A 24916-nucleotide genomic window follows, 5' to 3' on the forward strand; every position below is an offset into this window, starting at 1 on the left:
GAAACTAATTCTTATGCTGAGCTTGCGCACAGATCTGCAATTTCTGAAATTACACACACACACACACACACACACACACACACACGATGCCACAAGCCTTGAGTCTGCCCCAGCTCTAATTTAGAAATGTAACAACAGCAATTTTAACAATTATGCAATTCAGCAATTTTAAGAAGTAGTATTTCATATGATATGTGGTCACTGTAAAATTCCTTCTGGGAAAAATATTTCACAATCACGTCACAATGTAAAATGAAGCTTTTCCACTCTAATTTGCATATGAATATCTTATCATTTTTGTGAACATTTTTATTAAACTTTGTATTACTTTTTATTCTACTTTACTTCCATTGTTCTTCCCTCACCATGTCTTCACAAAATATTAAAATCATGTTTAATATTTCAAATGTTGGATGTTTTGGTATATGCGTGTAGCAAATAAGTAGCTAGTTCATTAGAATTAGCCATCATTAAAATTGTGACTAATCCATCTTCACTGACCAAAGAGGGGCAAAGGTCTTCAAAGGCTCCTGTTCATAGTAAGTCTCTGAATTATTTGGGCTTGTGACCTTTGAACTTATTGCTCTATTTACTAAGTTCATATCCTTTTATGACTGTTCATTTCATTAGTTTATCACCAGCTTTCTATGATTTAACTGGGCATACATGTATGATAACAGAGCATCAGCATTAGGTTTCATCAGTGGAATTCTCAATATGTTCCCTTTCCTTGGTATGCTGTAGAGGGCACAAGGAGTAGACAAATGAAACTTTCCATTCTTTCAGAGAAAATGAAATATTGATCACTTATCATAAGAAACAATGAGCTTGGCATAAGTAGAGCTCATGCTATGAATACAGAATAAGTTACTTATCTGAAACTACAGTAGCTATATGCATTATAATGAAGCTTCCTATTGGTCTTAATTCCTTCAAAATTTGTTATCAGACATTTCAATGCCCATGAATATTGTGCATACTATTCATTCATTTATTGTGGAATGCTTTCAATATATTCTGTGAAGTTTTAATGTTTTAGCAAAAGAATGATATATGCTCGAACTATTTACATATCTTTCCTTGATTGTCGGCTGCGAACATTTTCTGCAATCTTAAGACTATATGGTGCCTGCTGCAAAGAATACTAGTATATGCTGTCACATAAGGAAATGCGATCAGCTATAAATTATCAGAAAACACTGCATTGTTTAAAAACATTGAATGCATAAAACCAGTCTGTCAAATGATACTGTTGCTTATTAACCAAATATGTTTTGATAGGTCAACAAATGAGGTTAAAAAGAAAACATCAATTGAACCATTTCCCTAAATAAAGCTCCAGGGTGCAATATTCACAGCAGTATATTCAATAAAAATGCTTTTAAAATGGTAGTTGTGTGATTGGGAAACATTGCATCATCTGTCAACCTAACTGCAAGAAAGTTCAATAAGCTAAATAATGAACCATTTACATTATTTTCCTTAGGCTCCAGTGATTTGCAAGGATAGCATCAATAGAGCTCTTAAAAAAATTATGATAAAGACCTTCTGGTCTTTTCAGTTCTAGCTTTCTTTTTGTGATACAAAGATTTATAGGTTATCTGAACATTTTCACAACTTTATTTTTGCTTACGACTAACACTTTTTAAAAAATCCTCAAAAAAACAAATTTTGCAAGAATTTCAGGAGACAAAAAGTAATTGTAATGATCACAAAGTAAAGCTGATATTCACTGAGGATGGTACCTGACTAGATTGTATTCAGAACAGATACACTAAAATGAACAGACGTAAAGCTGGTCATGTATAACTTAAGTCCATTAATTCCAATGGGTCTATTCTGAATTTTACCTAACCAGACACCACCATAAGATTATTCCCTTCATTTTGTCCAATTTCTACTACAGCAAAATTAAAGGGTGGCCTCCAACAGCACCAGCCCTCTTGCAAATGGACTTCAGCTTTCTCAACAGGACTCCCTTCTTCTCCTTTTTCTCATATCCACAAAATCTGTTTTACAGGGTTGGGGCACCCTCTGGAGCAGATAGAGGCACAGGGGTGGCTGCGGAATGAAGAAGAAAGGGGAGTCCGCTCATGTGATATTGGAAATGGCTGATAATGGATATATGTTGTGATCATGCATATCAAGGCATGTGAACTGTCTCTTGCTAAAATGGTAACTACCAACTGGTAAGCTTGACATCGATACCAGGTATCCTACAAAAGGTATATACAAAATGGCTTTCAAATTTAAAACCAAGAAAACATAGTAGAAAATATATAATATAATATAATATAATAATATAATATAATATAATATAATATAATATAATATAATATAATATAATATAATATAATATAATATAATATAATATAATATAATATAATATGGAGACAATTAAAATAACAGCAGCACATCAGTGATAAAAGAGTAATCCACTAAAATACTAGCTACCAGACCATCTCAGACTTCATGAGTTCAGCAAATGCTATTCTAAAAAAAAGCCTCAGACAGCATTTACCATACTCTCCTAGGCAGAAAGTTCAGTGGGGCTGGTACTGCCAATGAGAAGGCCTCAGACCTGGAAGCACCCAAAGCAGAGCACCCTCAGTTTCAGGTACCCACTACAGAGCGTTTTCTAGCCATTACCCCCGGCCCCAAATTCAAATTTAATAAATTCAGAAGACGATAAACAATTCAATATATATGTAGCTAACATGCCATTTTTAAAAAAGGAAAATCAAACGGTTTTTCTTTGTGAATTCAGAACTAATTATTTAAACATCATTACTGAATTTTATAACCAGAGTTCCCAGCTCATTTAACTGTAATTACATAGACCCATGCTCATTCAGAAAAATCATTATATGTCAATTATATTGTGGTTTATGTATGTGCTGATTTTTGGTCCCCAAAGTGGTAAACAGAACAGTAATACGAAGAAATGTACAATAAAAATACAATAAATATGATGGCTAGCAAAACAATACAAAACAGCAAATAAATGCTGGATAGTGCCTGACCTAGGTGGTGAACCAGCCAAAATATAATGGTGAATGACTAATCTGGCACTGTCTCACTCAATCCAGTGACTACCTTTCATTCAGTGTTCAGTGTTGTTGTCACTATTCCCTTCTTGTTACATCAGGGCACACAAGCAGTCCCTATGCCCTAAATGGCCTCTCACCAGGGTCCTTGCATAAAGAGGCTAGCCCCTCACCCTCACTAAATAAATGAGTTTGTTTCCAACCATGGGCTGGATCCAAACATGACCTTCCTCAGATGGATTTAACCAAATGAAGATATATTGTAAAGATTGCCACACCATCTAACATTGAGTTGGCAGATGAATTTTCCTTTAAAATCACAGTATTTCAGAGGCTCTTGTATTCTAAACATATCAAACTACGTATCTGCACTTTGTGTGCCATTAATTGTTGGAATGATATCAATGCTTCTGCAGTTGTAAATGTTGTTATGCTCTATTCTAAGCATTGCAAATACAGTATAGCAAGGAGAACCCAGTTGTTATTTACTACATTTCCTGTAAAGGTAAAGGCAAAGGTACCCCTGAGTGTTAGGTCCAGTCGCGGACGACTCTGGGGTTCCGCGCTCATCTTGCTTTGTAGGCCAAGGGAGCCAGTGTTTGTCTGCAGACAGCTTCTGGGTCATGTGGCCAGCATGACTAAGCCGCTTCCAGTGAAACCAGAGCAGCGCATGGAAACACTGTTCACCTTCCCGCCGGTACCTATTTATCTACTTGCACTTGACGTGCTTTTGAACTGCTAGGTGGGCAGGAGCTGGGGTTAAACAATGGGAGCTCACCCTGTACATTTTCTGTAGCAAGTGACAAATATAAATAGCACAACTTAGTTGAAAATATAAAAATTATGATGGAAGCCTTACCTCATCAGGGCTAGAAGCTTGGTAAGTTCTGTTTTCATCACTGAAGTCCTGATCTACCTCAGCATATTCTGTTTCTCCAGTTACTCCTGCTCGGGATTCATATACAGGTGTAACATTGTGACACAACGCAATAGCTTTTACTGCTTCATGTATTCGACTGCTGACAGTTTTGCGAACTTTTGGTGCAGAAGACTGCATCTTTCTGGAAGGTGTTGAACTTGTACCATTTCCACTTGCCTGGGAGTGCACCTTTAAAATATACACAGAATAACCGGATCAAATATATATTGCATTGGATCATATATATATTGCAGCAAGGGTGAGAAACTTCAGGCTTGGCCTTCCAAGCCTCTTTGTGGAATGAGGATAGCTGGCCATATATCTATATTTATCTATACATGTGTGTGTGTGTGTGTGTGTGTGTGTGTGTGTGTGTGTGTGTGGAAACTTATGGCTTCTGTCATAAGTAGTTTACTCTACAAAGGCAAAACTCGCATCCATTGCTCTGCCCACTTTCACCTGTGAACACACCGACCACTGGAAAACAGCCCCTTGAAGTTGCCCACAAAAGAATGAAACCTGAGGGAATGAAAAGCTTCCCCATCCCTGCATTACAAGTATGAGTTGAAATTGTAGTTTCTTGCCAAGAATACCTGACAGGTATTTTAAAACCTGTTTGTTATGGTGTTCACTTTATTAAGCTTCCCTGGCCTTATAATTCCAGTAGGAAATGAATATATTTCAGACAAATTCTTCAAAGTGAGTTGCAAAATATTGCTCCTCAAAATATTGAGGGATATTGTGAATTGAACAGAGCTTCAAGTTACATGCTTTCTTATAAAGCTGGGGGATGGAGAATAGAAAATTACATATGACTCTTCCATTAAGCAGGGATGTACTGCTTTAGGGTAATTTTTCATGTTACTTTTCCTGACGTGTTGCCAAGAGGGGTACTGGGAAAGCCAGAAGATGTTTATTTGCACCTTCCAAGCTGTCAAAGGTGACCAGGATTTCAGGAGTTGACTATCCACACGTTATAAAACCTTGTGGCTTCAGGCTGTTTTCAATATGTACTTTAAGAGTATGCATCAGGAAAGTTAACACGGGAAGAGTTCCAAGATGGATTGCACCTTGAGAACACAGATGGTCCCTGTTATATACATGGAGAACACAGATTTTACTGACTGCTAGGTTTTATTATTTTTCAATGCCACAGTAATGTGCTGAAGTACAGAAGGAATTTTCTCTTGTAGTAGTCACAAATGTGTCTGTAAAAAGGCAAGATAATGCATGCTAATGTTAATACTTCTTGGAAAGAGATATTTTAAGCTAGTATTACTAAACAATTCCTCTCACCTCACTTGTATTTTCAAACCAACTTTTTGTTCTCTATAGGGTAACACCACTGAAACCCTGTTTGGCAAGCAAGCATTTCTTTTTGACTCCATGTACTGATCCACTGAACCGTGAATATTCTGCCCATCAAATTACAGTGTAGTCTAATAAAGGGTTTAACTTTCTGATCATCTGGCACTGCTTTTCAGCTACTGCTTTAAACCTTTGCATTTACATTCTGCTAACACTGATGCCATTATAGCCACAAATAAATTAAGCTGATTTACTCCTTCTGAATTATGTTATGTTTATTGATGCTTGTATAATTTAATTTCACACAAATTCCATTAAAGATTATGCCCTCTATCACAAAATGCTTCCAGTGGGGAAATATAATCAGGTTATAATAGATTTGTGTGTTGCATTAGAGTGGACCTACTTGACTATTGTCATCTTAATAATAAAACTGAACACAAACAAGGGGAAAAATCAATGCCACACAGGAACTACTGTATAACTAGCTGCTTTAATAATCATTGCTTAAATAAAACAATATGCCATACATACTTTTGTAAGCAACAACAATTAAACCATTATTTCCCAAATGATGGCTATTTCTCCATTTTTCATACTAAGAAAGTATGGCAGAATTAAATTTGTTTATTAGGATATTTATAACTGGGGGCGGGAGAGAAATTTTACTAATAAAATAATTCTTTCTCAAGCGAAAGAAACTATCATGTGTTGTTTTTTTAATTGCAAAGCCTTTGATTTTAAATATGCTAAAATCCTCCGGTTTGTTCTCTACCCTTCATTTCAAAGTTAGTTTAGGCTCTGAAAGAGTGAGGATGTATTAGGTAAATAAAGCAGATCTTTCTGCCTGGTGATTGTAACAGCAGCATAATGTATGCATGCACTAACAACTATCAGCTAAATCTCAGTTTCAATTAAACTTGTATGGATGCATGTTAGATATTTTTTGACCTACATGAGGTTGGAAGCATTTTCTTACAAAGAGAATATAATGCCACAAACATGTATCCCAAATTAACAAACATACTTTGGCCTTCTCATATGGATCTGTTCTGTAAAACGTGCAAGCCCCACTGCACTTAAAGGGGGGAAGACCACATACAGAAACCCAAGAAAAAAGTAACATTGATGTTTTAAATTATCTGAAAGTTAAAACCTTGTAAAATGAAAAAGATGTCACAGAAGGGAGATGGTACCACTTATCAGTAGTCTATGGTAGGTTTCATTAAAATGGTTGGAGCTTGCTTAGTTTGTATAGCACAGAGAACTATGAGCCAGAGAAGTTCCCAGTTTAAATCTTTCCTTAGGCATGAACTCACTTGGTGCCTCAAGCAAACCCCCATCTCAGTTATTTTCCTATATCTGTGTAATGGGGTTAAAAGTACTGGAACATTCTGTGCTGAAAGTATATGAAATAATCACTCTGGGTGAAGACTGTTAGTTGAGAGCTTGAAAAATCCTTTAACAAAAGTCCTGGAGATGTTTATAAAAATATAAACTGGGATGAAGGAATGGGACATTTTTTAATAATATTTTTTTTTATAAAAAAATCTGACTTTTCAGCAAAATAAGATACCGTATCTTGGCATTGCGCCAACTTCCCCATCACCTCCCCTCTCCCAGTATCTGCAGTGACACTGGTGGCAGGACGTCAGTAAGTGCTGCCACCCCACCCTCCACTTCTGCAGTCTGATGGTCTTATACTAAGGTAGATTGGTTTGATATGACAGGAGGTACGCTGTGGTTAGGGAAGTGAACTTTGCAGTTCTTATTACTGCTGTGTTTCAGGACCCTTCTTTTGCAATGCAGGCATGAAGGAAGATCTTGCAGCTCTGACCAACTTGGTAAAATTAAGACAATGAACATCAAGAGCATTGGGATTTTTTTATAGTACACATTTTTTCAAAAACCTATATTTGGCTCTGAGATTGTTTTACAGCAGTAGTAAGGAAAGTGACAAGCACAAAATACCTGGGAATAGGAATTGATAATATGATTCTGAATTTCATCCATTGTATCTGTTCCATATGACACAGTGCCGAGATGGAGGCGTTTAAATATCATCTCATTCTGGGTAAGTGTACCTGTAATATAAGCATCAAATATCCAGCTCAAATAATCAGTTTCTTTATGGGAACTTTCTGCCATCCTAAAGAGCCTCCCAGGTTACTGGTTTTTGTAATGTATCTCAGTAAAACTGCAATCCTATACCCACTTACCTGGGAGTAATAAACAGAACATGAAGGCTGCTGTGAAATTAGGCTCAGGATTAGAATATAATTGTCAAGCTCCAGTATTCTCAAGGTAGTTGAGCTGAACAGCAGATACCCCTATCAAGACTAGAAATTAACTCTGGTTCTCTAGTAAGACCTGACAACACTACTGAATACATAGTTTTGTGTTTTGTTTTAAAGCACTCAGTCTGGATAGTGGGAATGTATATATATTTTCACTTCAACTATTATTTAAACAAACATGGCTCCATTTATTTTAAGTGTTCACAGTACTAAGTTATCCCCAGAGGGAATAATACAGTCCAGTTTTCCCCTCCACACCTTTATGCATAAGCACTTGTCTAGCTGTTGTGGAGAATAGGGGTTCTTGGCACAGTCTCAATATCTCTGTCCAGCCCATCCTTTTTTATTAATAAAAGAATGTGAATAGATGGAAAAGGACATGGAAACTGCACCCAGGACTCACCTTCAGCCTGGTGAGGCCAGAGTGCTTGTGCTGTACACACATCAAAAAGCTAGAAATGAGGTTACATTATGTGTTATAGGAATCTTAACATGGGCAGCGGCTGAACTCTAGCTTTAAAAAAAATAAATTTTAAAAAATGCACCCGTAAATTATCTAAGAGTAAATTACATCAGTAAATAATCTAAGAGTAAATTACATTTATTGATGCAAAAGGAGCCAGATGAAAAACATTGCCAGTTTGGATGTGAAAATATGCACATATACAAACATTTTAAGATACTGGCACTAACTGATTGGCTACAGTCTTCATTAGTTAACAAAACATCTAACTGTTAAAAAATACTACAATCCTAAATTACTTGAGTGTGTAATTTTCTGGACCTTTGTGACAGATTTCACACTTCTATAGTTTCACTAACTATCTGTGCTATAGGAAAAAAGTATACAATGTTTTAATTTATATTTTATCCAGAGTAGTGAGTGTCTGAAATTATTCGAACAGTAAGGCACGCCAGTATACATTCAATGTGTTCCAATGAGATTTAAGCATGCTTATGTTTCTCATATTGCACAGCGCTCACAGTTACAATAATGTCAACATTAATCAAGAACTGCAGAAAAAGAACATTTTGACAACCACTTGGGAAAATGTGTGGAAAATACCATGTGGCAAAAATAAAATCCAGATACCATGTTGTCTTAAACAGGTCACTGGGAATTATCACCACTTCCCATTTCAACAAATTTAGCCTGTAATCGGTACTAAGCCTTGAATTTCAGAATCGACATAAATAGTATGCTTTTAGAGATCACTTCCGATCTGCAAGAAACTACAGGGTGTCAGTCAGCGAGTGACATTATGTTCACTGCTGTCAACGGTGACATGCTTGATTCCAAGAAAGCTTTAATTGAAGGTTGGGTGATGCAGGGTGCGATGATGAAGCAGAGGCCAGAAGTCATCACTGGACAGGTTCATGTGCTAATTCAGTCAAGGAAGTTTGCATACCATGTTATTTAAGCCTCAGTACAGGGTGAATGATCCCATTCTTCGAACCATGGCGAAACTGAAGTTACTTTTGTCATTTAACAATTCCCCAGGATGTATTATTAATTAACCTCTTCCCTCTCTTCTGTTTTTAAGCATTCTAACATAATGCTTCTGAAAGATATGGAATAATAAGGGCTATTTCAGGAAAATTATTTTAATACAAGTATGGGAAACAGTGACTAACATAACATACAGCTCAATACCCTTTTGGAAAACAGAAAATATTCTTTTCTGTAAATTAAAGTCTTAGCTTTGATCTCATGCTCTCTCTCAGTATGTCAGCTAAACACAGCGTCATAGGAAAGAAGAATGCTAAAGCATTGGAAACACTATAATTACTGTTCTGAGATTGGATATTGTTTAGACAGTTAACATGCAGCTTTTGCACCCAAAAGGGGACACCTCTATTTGTGCTCTTGAGGTATGTTCATGGTTGTCTGATTTAGATCTTTCTTTCCAACTGCACATGGCACAGATTCAACTTCCCCCTTCCCTTGATTTGTACAATATTCATGACTTACTCTTGATCATACAATTATCAGACCAAATCAGTTTGTAACATGTCTTTGGAGAAGTAACTTTATTCCATTTCATACACGGACATATTTATAATAAATTAAAGTGCATATTTAGAGTTCAGTCCAGAACCATAATAATCAATGGAATTTCTGCAGTTTCCTTCAGTGAGGCATCAATCACTATGTGCCGTGATGCTGCATCCAATTATGTGCACTTAGTCCCACTGAAATTAATGAGTATAAGCATATGCAGTGTGTTTACAAACCATCCTAATGTGCCAGCAGAATTTAACACTAGAAGATATGCTCATGGAGTTCATTCCATCACTGTAAAACCTGGAAATAGACAAAGCAAGCTTTCCTCAGCTGATTTGATATAGGTAAACAAAGAGGTATTTTATGAGGTATGCAATACCCAGGACTTAGAAAACTTTACAAGTTTAAAACTAGTGCTCCAGTCGTGCCATGATTCAAGCATAGTAAATTATTAGCAAGTTTACTTAATAGTAGAGATGAGCTGAAGTTCAGAAGGTGCCAATTTTTGCATCATTTTTCAGTCTTTAAAATCAAAGTAGATTTATTGAATCAGTAGTCATGGCTCATGACTGCAATACGGTGCACGAAAAGCAAATGCTAACAGTGATCCAAAGCCTCTGAGCGGGGAAATGTCCTCCTCAATATGTATGATTCAAAGAGCAGAGCAAGTGCTGTTCATTTCTGTTTTTTCTCTAGTTTGATGTAGAAGCAACTAAATGGAATGTCTGAAGCTGGGAAGGAGATGGAACTGTGTAACTGCACAGATGTAACTGGTTACGTATAAGCAACATAGTTTTATTCTTTGTACAGGCATATATATGGTGGGGGGGTGCAACTGTAGGTAGGATAACTAAACTATTGAGGGCAGTCAGCACTGGTTCAAAATTCTGTTGCTTGAAGCATAATCATTTTATTTATATGCTGCCTTTCCATAGTTAAAACTATGCTCAATGCGGGTGGGTTACCCCACTAGAGCTGACAGGTTGCAAATACTAGCTTGCAGGATCCTGAATCCCAATCTATATAGGAAGATAACACATGTGTGCCTGCACGGAGACCATGAAGCAGAACAAAGAATTACAATTTAATTTTCATTTATACACTTGAAAATAGGGACAGAATCCAATGGTGCACAAGCAAACTACCACTTGCACAAGGCTTCGTTTCCTCCTCTCCTCCCTGCAGCCCCCTGTGCATTGCCAGAATCTACTATGGAGGGTTTCCCTATCCCCTGAAGCAGAGATTGAGAGTGCTAGTAATGCTGCAATGGGGGAGTAAGGAAGATTAAGTCCCATTGCACAAGCGTAAGTCTGTTCCTCTTGCACACATTGGATAGAACCCTAGGTTTACAGCAGTTATACTAAAATGTTAATCTCATATAGCTTATCGTAAATGGTAAATTACAGAACCTTTAATTGGTAAGGTTTGCTAGTTTGAACAGAGGTTTCAAAGACACAAAGCGGGCACAGCAGCCATCAAATGATCAAAAGACACTCATTTAACACATAAGGAAAGTATCTTAAACAAAAAGTTTGTGTGGGATTGTTATAGCGATTTTTTTAATGCTCTTTAATGAAGCAATGAGTTTTGTCTATGAGTGTATCATTAAACACAGAAGAAAGCAGGCAAATAAGAAATTAATTTCTAAAGATAAAGTCCTGCAGGCATCATTCCATGGGTGACAACAGATGCAGTTCACAACAGAATACCAGGGAAGTTTTCTTAAAGCAGATGCAGAGATCTCTGATTAAATATTACTAGATGCTAGTTTGGTCTAATACCAAAATTCTAATAAAGCCACAATGAAACAAGCAAATACTGCTTAGGTAATTATAAGCAACTTTGCTAGGAGTTGCAAGAGAACATAACCTTTCATATTGTGTAAACAGTTGCTTAATTGCTGTGGTATTTTCAAGAACATCTAGCACTCAGGCATCAAACTCAAAAAGGTTGGAGAACCAAAATCTCTCAACCTCAACCCTGCACAGGGGTCACACACAAACTTCCCAATTTTAATGATGAACCAGTAACAGATCAGTGGCTAACTTATAAAAATAGCCCACAGACAACACCAGCCACACTTACTTCACAACTCTTTCATAACTTCTGTCAGAGCTGCCCGAGGTCCCAGCTCACAAAGGACCAACGGCAGTTCGTTGTTATATACAAAAGTCTTTATTGAAGTTCAGTTCCACTTTCACAGCCGCAGCGTGCAGCTCTACGTCTGAAACTCTAGACCGCTGAAGCTCCGTCTGAATCTCCTCCCCCCAGACACCAGTTTAAGACTCTAGCCTTGCTCCACCTCTTCCTTTGCTTTTTTTCTCCTCTGGGTCCTCCTGTCAGCTGGGGTCTCGCCCTTCCTAGACTCTTCTGACGCTGAGTCCCCTGAGTCTTCCCCCTGCCTCCGGCGGGCTTTAGGACCTGGTTCCCAATCCGGGTTTTCTGCTGTCCCATGCGCCTGTACATTCGAACTTGGCGCACGCGCCCAGCCGGCAACCTTCCTCCTGACCGTTACACTGCTCCTGTCACTGCTTTCCCCTTCGGGGAGGCTAGCTGGACCTGACCTCCCCTCCGTTCCCCCACTCTCTGATAGAGGTGTGGTCAGCCCTGACTCACCTTCTCTCCCTGCTGGAGGAGACGCTGGCCCTGACACATGGGACTCTTCCCCCCCACTACGCTCTGGTGGGGAAGCTGGTCCTGATCTCCAGCTGCTGCTTTGGGAGTCCCCGCTGGCCCCTTGTTTCTGGTGCGTCCCCCCTGGGGCCCCCCTTGCCCTGACCATCGGCGCCTCCTTCTGGGAATCTTCTGATTCGCTGGAGAAGCTCATGGAATCTCTCGGGTCACTGCCATACTCCCCTACGCTGCCCTCTGATTCTTCCCCTTCGCTCTCCATTTCCTCTCTCCCCTGTGCCTCTGCTCCTGAGCCCCTGACAACTTGCTTCTAAAAATTCCAGTTTCCACTTCCCTACCACCTAAAACTTCTTTCAAGATGCCATTGCTTGCCCTAAAAAAGCAAAGGAGCAGGAGCAGCAGGTCCCCAGCAGTTTTGCCCAGCAGTTTGGATCAAGCATTGAGGACTCAGAGCCTCTTTAAAAGCCCCTTGGGTCTTAATGTTTGACAGCCCTACACCAACAGCAATGATGTAGCTCCTTATTCAGTCCATAGGAACAAGGCAGTTCTTCCAGGAGAGCAAGATGGTAGGCGGTATAAGTATAAAAAACCTTTACTAATGATCTAAATCAAAGTTGAGGAACTTATGGCCCTTCAGGTGTTGCTGACAACAATGCCCCCAAAGTTACTAACAATATGCATAATGAGATACGTACGTGCAAACCTAATTAATCACACAAACCCAGTGACATATCTAATGCAGAAAATGCCACTAATCCAGCCATTAATTATTCCTTGCAAGTGATAGCTTTCCTTCAGTAAGCATACTGCGCTCTAATTAAAAGTTAGCACCCTCTTATGTTATTTCCTGGGAAATACAAGCTCAGGGATACACAGTATGATTGGTTAAGATGTCTGTTTGAATTTGCTACAACTCTGTGGCAGGAAATTTAATTGATGTGAACCCTGACAACTACTCATAACCTCTGTATTTTATTTAATATTACCTTGCTCATAAGGACACCAGTGAAAACCCCGTTACAAATTCATGTCACCACACACTGATAAGCCCCTTCACTCAAATCCTCAGACAGATCAGCTTTTTGGGATATATCCAGAAAGCTGCTTCGTGTCTTCAAGATGCTCTAATACCATTGACTGCTGCTGGAGCTCGCTTCTCTAGCTTTAGCCATTATCCTTTCATTGCCCCTCTCATCCCCATTTCCCTGCCTATGATCTGTGTTTGTTATTTTTTTGGATCTAGTATGGGTACCTCATAGGAAGGCACAAATCACTGTCTATCTAAATAAGAAGGGTTTTTTCTACTTTTCAGACTATGAGGGTTCTTGAGAACCTGAAGAATATATATTTGGCCTTGGGGTTGGCTTGGTGGCACTGTAGAATCCTCTAAACCTAACTGTGATGGTGCACAACATGTTGCAATGAAATCCACTTATCAGCTTTCCTGTATTCAACTGCATGCCAAGCCTCTCTTTCTACTTTTCGTATGTAGATCTTGCTCATTTACAGCTCTTGCAAAAGCTGAATCTCAGATATCTGCAAGTGATCCCTTCTTCCAAGTCAGTCTCCAACCCCCCTTCTCCTGGCGCCCAGTCATTAGTATCCAGCCATCACTCCTCAGTGTCCAGACAGTCCCTGACATCTAGTGACGGAGTTGACATCCGTTCTATCCTTATGTCTTTTCTAGTCAACTGCTTTCATTGCAGCAAACCTGTGACTGCAAAAAGCAAAACATCATGTGTGTATTGTCCTCCCACTCAAATGTTCACATTTGAATTAGTACCACTATGGCATCATGTATGCAAAAAACACAGATGTGTGTTTACTCTACTCACTATCACTCTTTCCTTCCCCGAAGTAGGTGTGGGAGGGTAGATGACAGTCTGGCTTAACTATATTGTTAAGAACATATCTGTAAGAACATTGCTATGCCTTTCACTCAAAAGAGAGACTTATCTAGATATTACTAAGAAGTGCTTTTCTCAAAGGAAGAGCATTCCTATTCTAGCTGTCTCCGTTCATCACTCCTGTGATGAAAGAATAGTGAGTTACATAGGAGGACTCATAAGGAACAAATTTTCTCAGAGAGAATATATGTGCATATGGAGGATCTCCAGCTTCTAATAGTTATGGAACGACTGGATATTATAAAGCATTCCCAAAACATGTAGAAGTGGAAGTGACACGAGCATTTCCAATGGATTCTTGCTCTTATTGTGGATGCCCAGGATAATAAGCCTGTGGTCTGCATTAATCTCATAAAGTGGTACCCCTGGTTTTCTTCATGCAAAGCTTAACATATGTTAACTCTAGATTAATTTTAAACACAAACCTCCACTGTTAACACATTAGTCCCTAATACAGGGCTTCCCCAGAAGATTATGAATTCCATTACTCTCTGCATCTGTTCAACTATTACATGTGCTAAGTATCTCATTTGGTCCACACAGCCGCTAAAATGTTAATTACAGCACTCAAATGCGAGCGTATGCATTAGTAAATAACTGTGCTTGGAAGATGGTTTGTGTTTGTTATAATTGAATACTGTGGTTGCTGTCAGGAAGGGCAGGGAAGTTGCAGTATCAGACTCTAGATGTCAAAAACATTCAATACATATTGCCAAATATCTTTTTCTTTCTTTTTGTTGTTAGGAACTTCTTGTGCCCTCGAGAGACTAAAATGTCATGCTCAGCTGCCCTTGGAAAACACACTGCAAAGAGTCCCCCACCCCAAGTAATGGATGACGCCTTTCTGTCAAACTTATATGTGATTCAAGTCCAAACAGCCTGGCATTTTGGGTAATGGATGCTATAATTAAAATGTGAGTCCTAAAGAACCTGTTGTTTTAGTGGGTGTTTTTAGTAATGGCTTTGTTCTACATGAAGATAAAAACTCCCTAACAAAGGAATTAATGTATTGCTTTAATAGGCTGCACCCTGAGTTAAGTTTTAAAATTTATGAGTTCTCTGCAGCATTGTTCTTTAAACAATGGTATTGTCAAATGCAACCAGTGAGAAGATTAAAGTTCTCCCAGCAGATTAAGTACAAATTATCTGTCCTCCTGTTTCAGCATCATTTGTTCATTTATCACATAACGTCTAGTATTTCTGGTCAGTGTCAATATGCTCTGCATCCTTGCAGTTAACAGATGTCTTCTCTTGTCGAATGAATTACTTTATGTTTCACGCACTGGTGGCCGCAGATGTGTCACTATAGCAACATCATTAATTTCAGATCTTACCGGAAACATGCACTCCAATCAAACCTAATTATACCACATTGCTTTCTTGTCCCACAATAAGGAAACTATAATGCAATTATTGGGATACTTCATTTTCTATTCTGCTGTGGCAAATGAGAGAGCCACTGTGATGGACGCTTCTTGTCAAAAAGCTTATTGATGAAGCACAAACCCAATTTACAATCATACAAAGGACTACCTTGCAATTATGTTAGTAATGTAATGCTCCTTAGACTCTACAAATAATACTTAATCATTTCAAGAGAAGCTAGAGCTACCGTGTTTTGCAAGCTATTTTCATTATTCTCTTCTCATTTTCGATACAGGGAAACCCAGTTTTGGGATGGGGTTAAGTGGGACAACCCCATCAAAATATCATTAACCTGGGTAGTCTTTTTTAAAAAAAATCACAATAATTTGTTTTAAGTTGAACACCCACATTTTAATGGTGAAACAGTACACATTATTGCACAAGCCAAGTATCTTTTAAACTACTGTGGAAATGCAGGAGTACATATTTGCAAAGGACTTAAACCATGGGCACTCCAAGGGATGAGTGCCCCCCCTTTTATTCATATCAGTTTAAATACAAAACAGAAACGACCAACAACATGGGAGATTTTGTTTGAAATTCTGGGCAAGTCATTTTCATTTTCAGTCATCCCCTGTAAAATGGAACAGTAAATCTACAGTGGTGCCCCGCAAGACGAATGCCTCGCAAGATGGAAAACTCGCTAGACGAAAGAGTTTTTCGTTTTGGAGGTGCTTCGCAAAACGAATTTCCTATGGGCTTGCTTCGCAAGACGACAATGTCTTGCGAGTTCCTGCTGGTTTTTTCCCTCCCCCCCTTTTTTAAAGCCGCTAAACCGCTTATCAGCTGATCCAATCAGCAGATAAGCCGCTAAAAGCCGCTAAAAGCGCTAATAGCGCTAATCCGTCAATGGGCTTGCTTCGCAAGACGAAAAAACCGCTAGACGAAGAGAATCACAGAACAGATTTTTTCCGTCTTGCGAGGCACCACTGTATCTCATAGGGCAAACAAATAATTATTGTGAGCATTTCTAGCATAAAAATTGTATCTCCTTTTTCTACATATTACCCTTCTGTATCCACAGAGAGGCAAGGGACGTTTTTCTCTTTTATTGGACTTTGGTCATAAACACATAGTTAAAACATTAGCTTAACTTAAAGTAACAGTTGTTCTATCAAGGTAACCGATCTTACAACGTTTAGACTAGGGCACCCAAATCAGGAAATATGTCAACAGCACTAATTCTATAAATAACATTCATTCACAGAATACAATTAAAAGTTGTACCTGTTTTATCAGTCAGTAGATACACCAGACGACCTAGTTCTTCAGGTATGGTGCTTGTTCGAACAACTGTTCCAGGTATATTGTCATCTTTCATAATCATCCATCCATAGGCTGCTTTGCCCATATCTAGGTTCACACGTAAACTGAAAAATACATATGTCCCTCTTGTGTTTAACAACTTCACTCTTTATGATAGTAAACAAAACGTTAAACCAATAGCGGAGTTTATCTAAATAAGCAATTGATGGTCCTATGAGCTGGAGCTTTATATCAAGAGGCAAGAGTGTTCAAATTGCATTAAAAATAGTTTGAAGAGCTAGTTATGCTTTAATCACTCAATTAACTGTGGATGCAACCCAGGAAAATTTTCTTCCTGACTCTCACAGAAATCAGGATTTAGGCACATCTAATCTTTCCTTTTATCAGAAGATTATTCAATTTAGTGTTTGTGCCTGACATTTCAATCTTAGACCACTGCACTGATATAATTTCTGGTTAAGCTGTAGTAAGGTCCTGGTTCATAAAGGCATTGTGGCAGATGAAAATCCTGAGCGCATCTATCTATCTATCTATCTATCTATCTATCTCACAATAAACACATTTTCAGGTTTTAGCATGTTTGCATACACAATCACAATGCTGCAAGTGTGCAGTTCACCAAAACAATTAGCCTCTTGTCACTCTGCCCACACATCCCTCCTTAAAAACCTAAGTTGGCTTTGTGTGTACATGTGGATCCACCACAAACTCCTTACCCTTCAATGTCTTCCATTGCCTTGTGGTCCTTACCACTCTCTCTTATATCCTCTCATGTCCCTTCTTGTGGTTTCATTCATCCAGTACCACAAACTTCAGCCTGCTGAAGGTTTCCTGCTCCCTGAAAGAACTCTACCTTTTCTTGCCTGGTATTGTGTCTTAAAACATTTGCATGCAACCACCTTACTTCCTTCAAATACTGTCTAAAAACCTGTTTTCTATGACGCTTTTGTCACAAACCCTTATCTACTATAACTATACCTAAGATTGTATAATTGGAAACCATATATTCTTCCCTTCTAACGCTTGCATTTGTATTCACACCTTGTGCTGTTCTTTCCTTTGCACTGAATTTTACATTGGTGCTTTAGATTTGCAAAACACTGTGCACGCTGATGGCATCATATTAAATAGCCTTTTCCTTGCATGATACTGTAGCAAATGTAAGTTATTAACAAGTATCTTCTTAAAGCAATGCTCTCCTTTGAACCTAGTGTTTATTAAATTAAATAGAAGCAGAACATATATATTAAAATGGACAGGTATAGCATATAGACAAATTACTGTTGTCTATCCTCTGGTAACTTCTATGTTAGATTACTCCAACTTGTTATAGGTGGGGCTGTCTCTGAAGACAGTTCAGAAACTTCAGTTAGTGCAGAATTCAGCACCCAGTCAGTCAGTCAGTTTTATTGCACATAGCCAAAGGCTGCCGCTATGTACACAGAATCATTCAACAATTAAAAGAAAATATACTGAATTGATACAAAAAACTTAAAACATTTATGTTATCAAGACACTACCTACTCTAAACAGTTATAAAAGTATCTTAATATACAAATTAAGACATTAAACAGAATTCAGCACCCAGGTTCCTCACTAGGATAAGATGGTTTGAGCAAATAACACCAATTCTGGCCTGACTGCACTGGCTGCCAGTTAATTTCCGGGCCCAATTCACAGTGTTGCCTTAGACTTATAAAGCCTTAAATAGCTCAGGACCACAATACCTCAAGGACAGGCTCTTCCCATATGAACTGACTCAGACCCTGCAATCATCATTTGAGGCCCTTGTTCGTGTGCCAGCTCCACAAGAGTTCTGGAGGGTGGCAATATGAGAACGGGCCTTTTCTGTGGTGGCTCCCCACTTGTGGAATGCTCTCCTCAGGGATGAAAAGGGTAGGAAGAGTGACTGAGGGAAGGCATTAAAAACCCAAAGCACTTCCTGTCAAGTTTTGCCTACTGACATGAATGACAAGTAGTAGAAGAATAGCAATGAATGTTCATTGCTGAAAAGATGAGAATGATACTGTACAGAAAAAGGGCAACTTTATACCCAACATTATATAAGGCCCATGCACCCTTTGGGATATATCTAAAACTGAATGCATATTTCCGTCTCTCACCAATCTTCCCTACAGTAAGCCTTAGATAAAATGAGAGAAGCTTTTATAGATATCCAACACTCGTGCCCATTAGGGACCCTTCGTGGTCTATAAAAACATTTTTTCCTCTTGGTGCTAGCATTATCATGGCATCAAGCTGTGTTAATGTTCACTGCTTGCTTTAAAAACAAACAAACAAAAAACAGAGTGAATGTGTGTTTACACACTGGAAACTTTGAGTACACAGCTTTTAAAGACCAATATAAATAAGGGTTCACTAAATGGCGACCCATTCCTGAGTGGGCAATCTTGATGGCATTTTCCTTAAAAGAACAGGGGAGCACCTCATTCTAAAGAACCAACATAAATATAAAACAGATCCCTTAAAAATATAGATCAGGGAGTGGGTGGAAGCGTTATGTAATTTGTCCCTAATGATAGTTCTGGCAACAGCTAATAATTGAAATTGGGTCAATTAGGCATAATATATATGGGCAGGTTTGGAATTCTTGGTTCTGTATTGGCACTGCTTAGATGTAGAAGGAAGCAAGTTTTCTGATATCAGAAACAAGCTGCAGGATTGTGTGTACTCTAACCATTTGCACTGAAATCCCCCACCACTTCTCTTTATTTATGCAATGGGATTCTACAGAGCACATACAATTGAAGAGAACATGCATGGGGGAAACAGCATTTCCCCAGCCACAAAATATCACACTCTGAGCACTGGGCAAATATCACCGTAAAAGCGCAACATTGAGAAAGAGTGTCAGGATTCCGCGCAACAACTAACTGCGCAATTACTGTGCTAAAAAAGTCATCTGGAAAGGCCCTGAGATAATGTTCTGTTATTCTGTTAGTCACTACCTTGCCAGCTTTGCAGAATGCTGATCTCCTGATGGGCTAATAGTATCCTTTCACCCGATGATTTACTTAGAATAGTTTTGTAGTGTCATGCACAATAACTTCCAGCTGCCTTTAGCCAAATAAAATTCCTTAGGGGAGCTGTGATAGAAATATTTGACCTGTAGCAGCAAAAGAACTAAAAGGGAAGCAAATAAAACTATTTCTTTCCAACTTTGCTTTATTTCATTCTGCTTACTGATGCCCCAAACTTGATGTATGGTGCATGAAACACTCATAGATGCTTGATTACATACCTGCAATTGCCAACTTCGCCTGATTTTTATGATCATGTGGTTAAGCATCACAACAGCATTGCAATAACTATTAAATCTTTGGGAAGTCTTAAATATCTTCCCAAAGCAGCATTTTCTAGATTCTAATGGAGACAAAGCCTTGTTGCAACACATTTGCATGATGCAGAAACTGGCAACTCAAAAGTAATGCCAATACTATGTTACCTAGTAAGATGTAATCTAAAGGAAACTGTGCAACATAATTACAGTCTGAAAAGTGTGGTCAGAGCATTGTCAGCTGAGTTAAAATGAAAATTGTCACTGAAAACCCATCATTTCAAATGCATAATGCCAGACTCAGGTAGAGCAGGGAGGATACTGCTCGTGTATATGGCCTCCATTTCTGAATTTGTGGTAACAGAATATGTGATTTAACTTTAGAGAGACACTTGATAGTTTAACAAACAAAAACTTGTTTTCTTTATCTTTATAAAACTTTTTTTTAAGGAAGTCAGACCAAGAATTGATGTATTAAAATGATTAGCATAGAGCTTCCTACATCTCTAGACACACAAAATTACAGGCATAAATATACACAGATTTATTTGTAATGATTAACAAAAGGTAGCAAAAAGTAGCAAGCCAATTTACTAAGACAAGTTTTACTAAGACAAAAATAAAGCTCTAGCCATCATTATGGTACCAGACCTTATTTCATAACATGCCTTACTTTCCATAAATAGGTCCAGTGTGAATTATTTTTACAAATGAAATTCCTATTCCAGAACAGTCGTTATTGAAGAAAACATATGTTTGGGTTTCTTAAAAAAAAAAAGCCCTAAAACCTAACCAAGCCATGCTTGTTCCTGTGAATCAGCAGTTTCCTACTAAGATCTACTCAGAGTAGATCCAATGAAATTAATAGACCTATGGTCATTAATTTCAGTGGGTATATTCTGAGTAGGAATAACTAGATCCAAAGTTACACGTCTGAAGAGTAGCTACTGCCTTTAGTAATCCAGTTTGCAGCACCGCTGCTCCTCCCATCTTCACCGGTCACACCAGAAAAAGTCTTGGAACTTTAAAAGTAATGAACTTCTAAAATGAGATCTGGTGGAAGTTAAAGCTTTGTGTAAATCACAACTACTACTTTGTTGCTCCTGATTTTTAATCCCACCTGTGTGAAGCCTAGTTATTAAGCAGTTTAAGGGAAAGATACACGCTGAAAGACACACTATTTCAAAGGCATTTTCTTTATAAGTTCCAGTGCTAAACTATGGCACGGAAAACAGGTTTTGGGTAATAATCAAATATGCTCATTCACCCAAATTAGACCCTCTTTAGATTACTTTTATATGCATTCAGTTATTTGTGCCCTTCAGGGTACACTTAGCTCTTGGACCAATTTTTTCATCAGATAGTGTAAGAGTAAGAAAGTGGGGTTGGCGTCAGCGAGGAATATCTGGCTAAAGAATTGACCCAAGGAAGCCAAGGAGTCTGCTAACACTTTTGTCAAACAGCTACAGAGGCAGAAGAATTCTAATCAGATCATGGTCCATGCATGTCTTAAACCTGTTTTATTCTAGGTTTCTGCAACTCCTGTGGACAGAGGAAAATGACTCATCACTTAGATCACTGTCCAGTTTGGCTATCTGCAGCTTTGTTATATACAGAAGAATCTGTGTTGATTTTTTTTAATGTGCTGGTCACTTCTGTCACACCAGGTCTACAATTAGAGCTAAAAGGAATAATATCAACCAGTAGCATAAATTACCTTTGAGTAGTCCAGAGTGATTTTTTCTACTGAGAAATATTCCACCAAGGTAAAATGTTTTAAATGAAAGCTGGTTTTGCAAATTACAAGATCACAGTAATGTCTGTTCATTCCTTTGTTTTGAATAACTAAATACTTAATAAATGGAACTATTCAGAAGACATGTTATTTGCTTGTGATCTCCAGCATAACCCACAACATATTTAACTTTAAAATATAGAGGGGGCCAATAACCTAACACTAAAGATATCTAAATAGCAGGGTAAAAAATGTTTTCATGCCCAATGCTTTAACTAAAAGAATGGGATAAATTATGAATGCCTGAATAAAATCAAGCAAGCCTTTAAAATACACAATGTATTTTCTGATATACAAATATTACACCCTTTAAAAAGCATTAATGCAAGTAATATGATTATTACATGGAATATTTCAGCTAGATTTAACATTATACAAAAAAGTACAACAGAATGGTTTTTTGGTACAGTGATCTCTTCAGTATCTGCAGATTTGCTGGTACCTTCTACTACAGCTTCCTGATAAGATCAATTTCCTACACAATGAGAACCGAAGGTACAGTTTTTTTGTTTTTTAAAAGCTACATTTAGTGAAATTAGATATCTGTATTTCTCTCTTGTTCTTATACATACCTGATAGGGATTATGTAGGAAAAAAGAAGAAGAAATCGAAAAAGGTTGCGGTACCATGGTCCCACAAACCCTTGCAAGGTTACCATAACAATGGAAAGTGCAACTAAAGCCAAGAACAGTGCTTTGGTCAGTTGATTCAGTTCAAGATCCAGCAGGCCAACCTAAAGGAAGCAACATAAATTCAGAAATCATTAGGCTGTACAAATACTTCTACAATGTTATACTTATATACAGTATAAAAAATAGAAAAAAACAGCCACTCCTTTTGCAATCTGAGATTTCTGAGCCAATCTCGATGTTAGCGACTGTGAAGATGAGAAAAGTCGGTTTCAGAACAATTACTCAGTCAACACTATTTTCAAGCTTTGAAGCCTATACCCTATCACTTCTGAGGGTACTTCACAAAAGTTTTCCCAAGAGTGGCATAGATGTTACACTCCCCACGGTAAATTCTGTGTAACCATAGCCCTCTTTGGGCATTGTTTGGTCCTGAATATGTCACCAAAGGTGCAAGGATTGGGACCATGCTGGATGGCCCCTGCCTGCAACGTCACATGCACTTCTCCTAACGTCTGTGTGCACAGCACAAATATCTGTAAGGGTGGGCCATTTGTGCATCATTGTATGCATGGAGGTTCCACCTACAACTAGAACTTGGACAGTTAGGATCCCAGATCTTGAGGAAACCTTGGCGCGGAGGTTCCACCTACAACTAGAACTTGGACAGTTAGGATCCCAGATCCTGAGGAAACCTTGGCGCGTAGAACCATATGTGTGAAGGCACCTTCCCTGCAAATGTTCATTTTTATGGAAGTATACTAGGGAAAGAACACATGACATCTAGAGCTGGTCTGGCCATCAACTAGCATGATGGGTGGTGGCTGGAGAATCTGGAGAGTACCAGGTCAGGGAAGACTTCTGTAAACCATGAAAAAGTGCCAACCATGTGACAAGTCTTTCAATTTGCAACTCATGAACAAAACCAACTGCTTTTAGCTAGTGCTGTATGTAGTGCATGATATTATGAAGATAACATTTTGTGCCAACTAATTCAAATTTTGTAATCAGAAAGACCAAATTGTCTTTATTTATTCTAATTATGCATATTTGCATGAGGTGCTCCTTACATAATTTAATATAGATTTTGCTATTCTGGTACTAGGAGGGGGGAGACAGAGAAAAATGCAGAACACTGAAGCATTGTTCCTGAATACTGGATATCTTATTCCATCTCCCTCAACACTGATTCTTCTGAGATTTCAAACTTTGCTTGTACACTTTCAAACATTTTGGTTAACACAAAATGACATTTTTGAACTATTTTTAAGGAAAATTGGCAAAAACAACACTGCCGACATGGGTTGCCATACGTCCTGATTTTCCCAGACATTTTGCCAGGCAACGCTTCCAACTGCAGTATTCAGGTTATGTCTGGGAAATTCTGGACTTATGGCAACCCTATGTTTATTCCTATTAGTATTTTAATATTTTTTAAATGAACGATGAAAAAATCATAGGAAATTGAATTCTGTGTTTTAGTTGCATTTTTTAATTTTCACAATTACACAACTATGGTTTTAGCCTTCTGATAAAGCAGTTTCTACCCATATATTTTGGGCATTGTTGCATTGTTGTTTTAAAACTGTTTTATTCGATTGTTATGTTGTATAATTATATGGTTGCAAGCAACCAGCCCTGGGACCTTATGGTGAAGTACAGGTAAGAAATCTCTTAAACAAACATTTACTCAGAACATGAGAACTAAGGTGAACCTAGACAGCATGGAAGGCTCTCAGTTTCTGGATTTTATTTGTAACTGGGCAGGCCTCCTCTTTTATGGCTGTTGTTCCCCTGAAAGCAGTCTGAAACTATCATAGGAGATAGTTCCCTACTCACTGTCACACTGAAGCTCCCAGCCTTTGCTTCAGCTACCCCTATTTATCCCAAAGGCATGCATCAAAGTGTGACAGATGTAAATCTAAAAGGCAAAAAAGTTGTTTTTTGATGTTGTTTTCAGATATGGCCAAGGCCATGGAACTCAAAAGAAAATGAGCACCAAATGAAGGTAAAATTTCCCCCTACACACCGGTATTAGTTTAAATCTTTGCTTTACAAAGCATTTGAATTTAAACCTTACTGAATTCCAGGATAAAAATGAAAAGAAAAAAGCTACAGTAATTAAAAATTGCTCCACAGTCTTTCACCATTTATATTTCAAATACCTCCATTTCAAAATCAAAGGCTCATATTGATACAAGGAGCCCTTCAGACCAGTGTAATACTTTGATTGGCTCTTCTAGATGACACTATGGCGACAGCTGGCTAATTATCTCTGAGGGAAATATTCCTGATAAGAAAACTCTTTAGCTCCCATCAGAGAGACAAATACGGTACAATACTTCAAGAGGGAAAACAATTTGTTTAAGAATTATATTTAAAATACTTT

General features: G+C 38.2%; 1 protein-coding gene across 6 annotated transcripts in view; it reads right to left on the bottom strand.

Moving 5' to 3' along the window:
• ATP9B (ATPase phospholipid transporting 9B (putative)) overlaps positions 1-24916 on the bottom strand; it is a 116303-nt gene that overhangs the window by 15996 nt on the left and 75391 nt on the right. For all 6 annotated transcript variants that reach the window (XM_081205789.1, XM_081205788.1, XM_081205792.1 and 3 more), the window contains 4 exons: positions 22471-22631; positions 16767-16909; positions 7246-7358; positions 3907-4155 (listed from right to left, as the gene is read on the bottom strand). In XM_081205789.1, the coding sequence (XP_081061915.1) occupies positions 3907-4155; positions 7246-7358; positions 16767-16909; positions 22471-22631 (666 nt within the window). The remainder of the gene's footprint in view (positions 1-3906; positions 4156-7245; positions 7359-16766; positions 16910-22470; positions 22632-24916) is intronic.

This window comes from Podarcis bocagei, assembly GCF_964188305.1.
Source record: "Podarcis bocagei genome assembly, chromosome: 8".
NCBI lineage: Eukaryota > Metazoa > Chordata > Lepidosauria > Squamata > Lacertidae > Podarcis > Podarcis bocagei.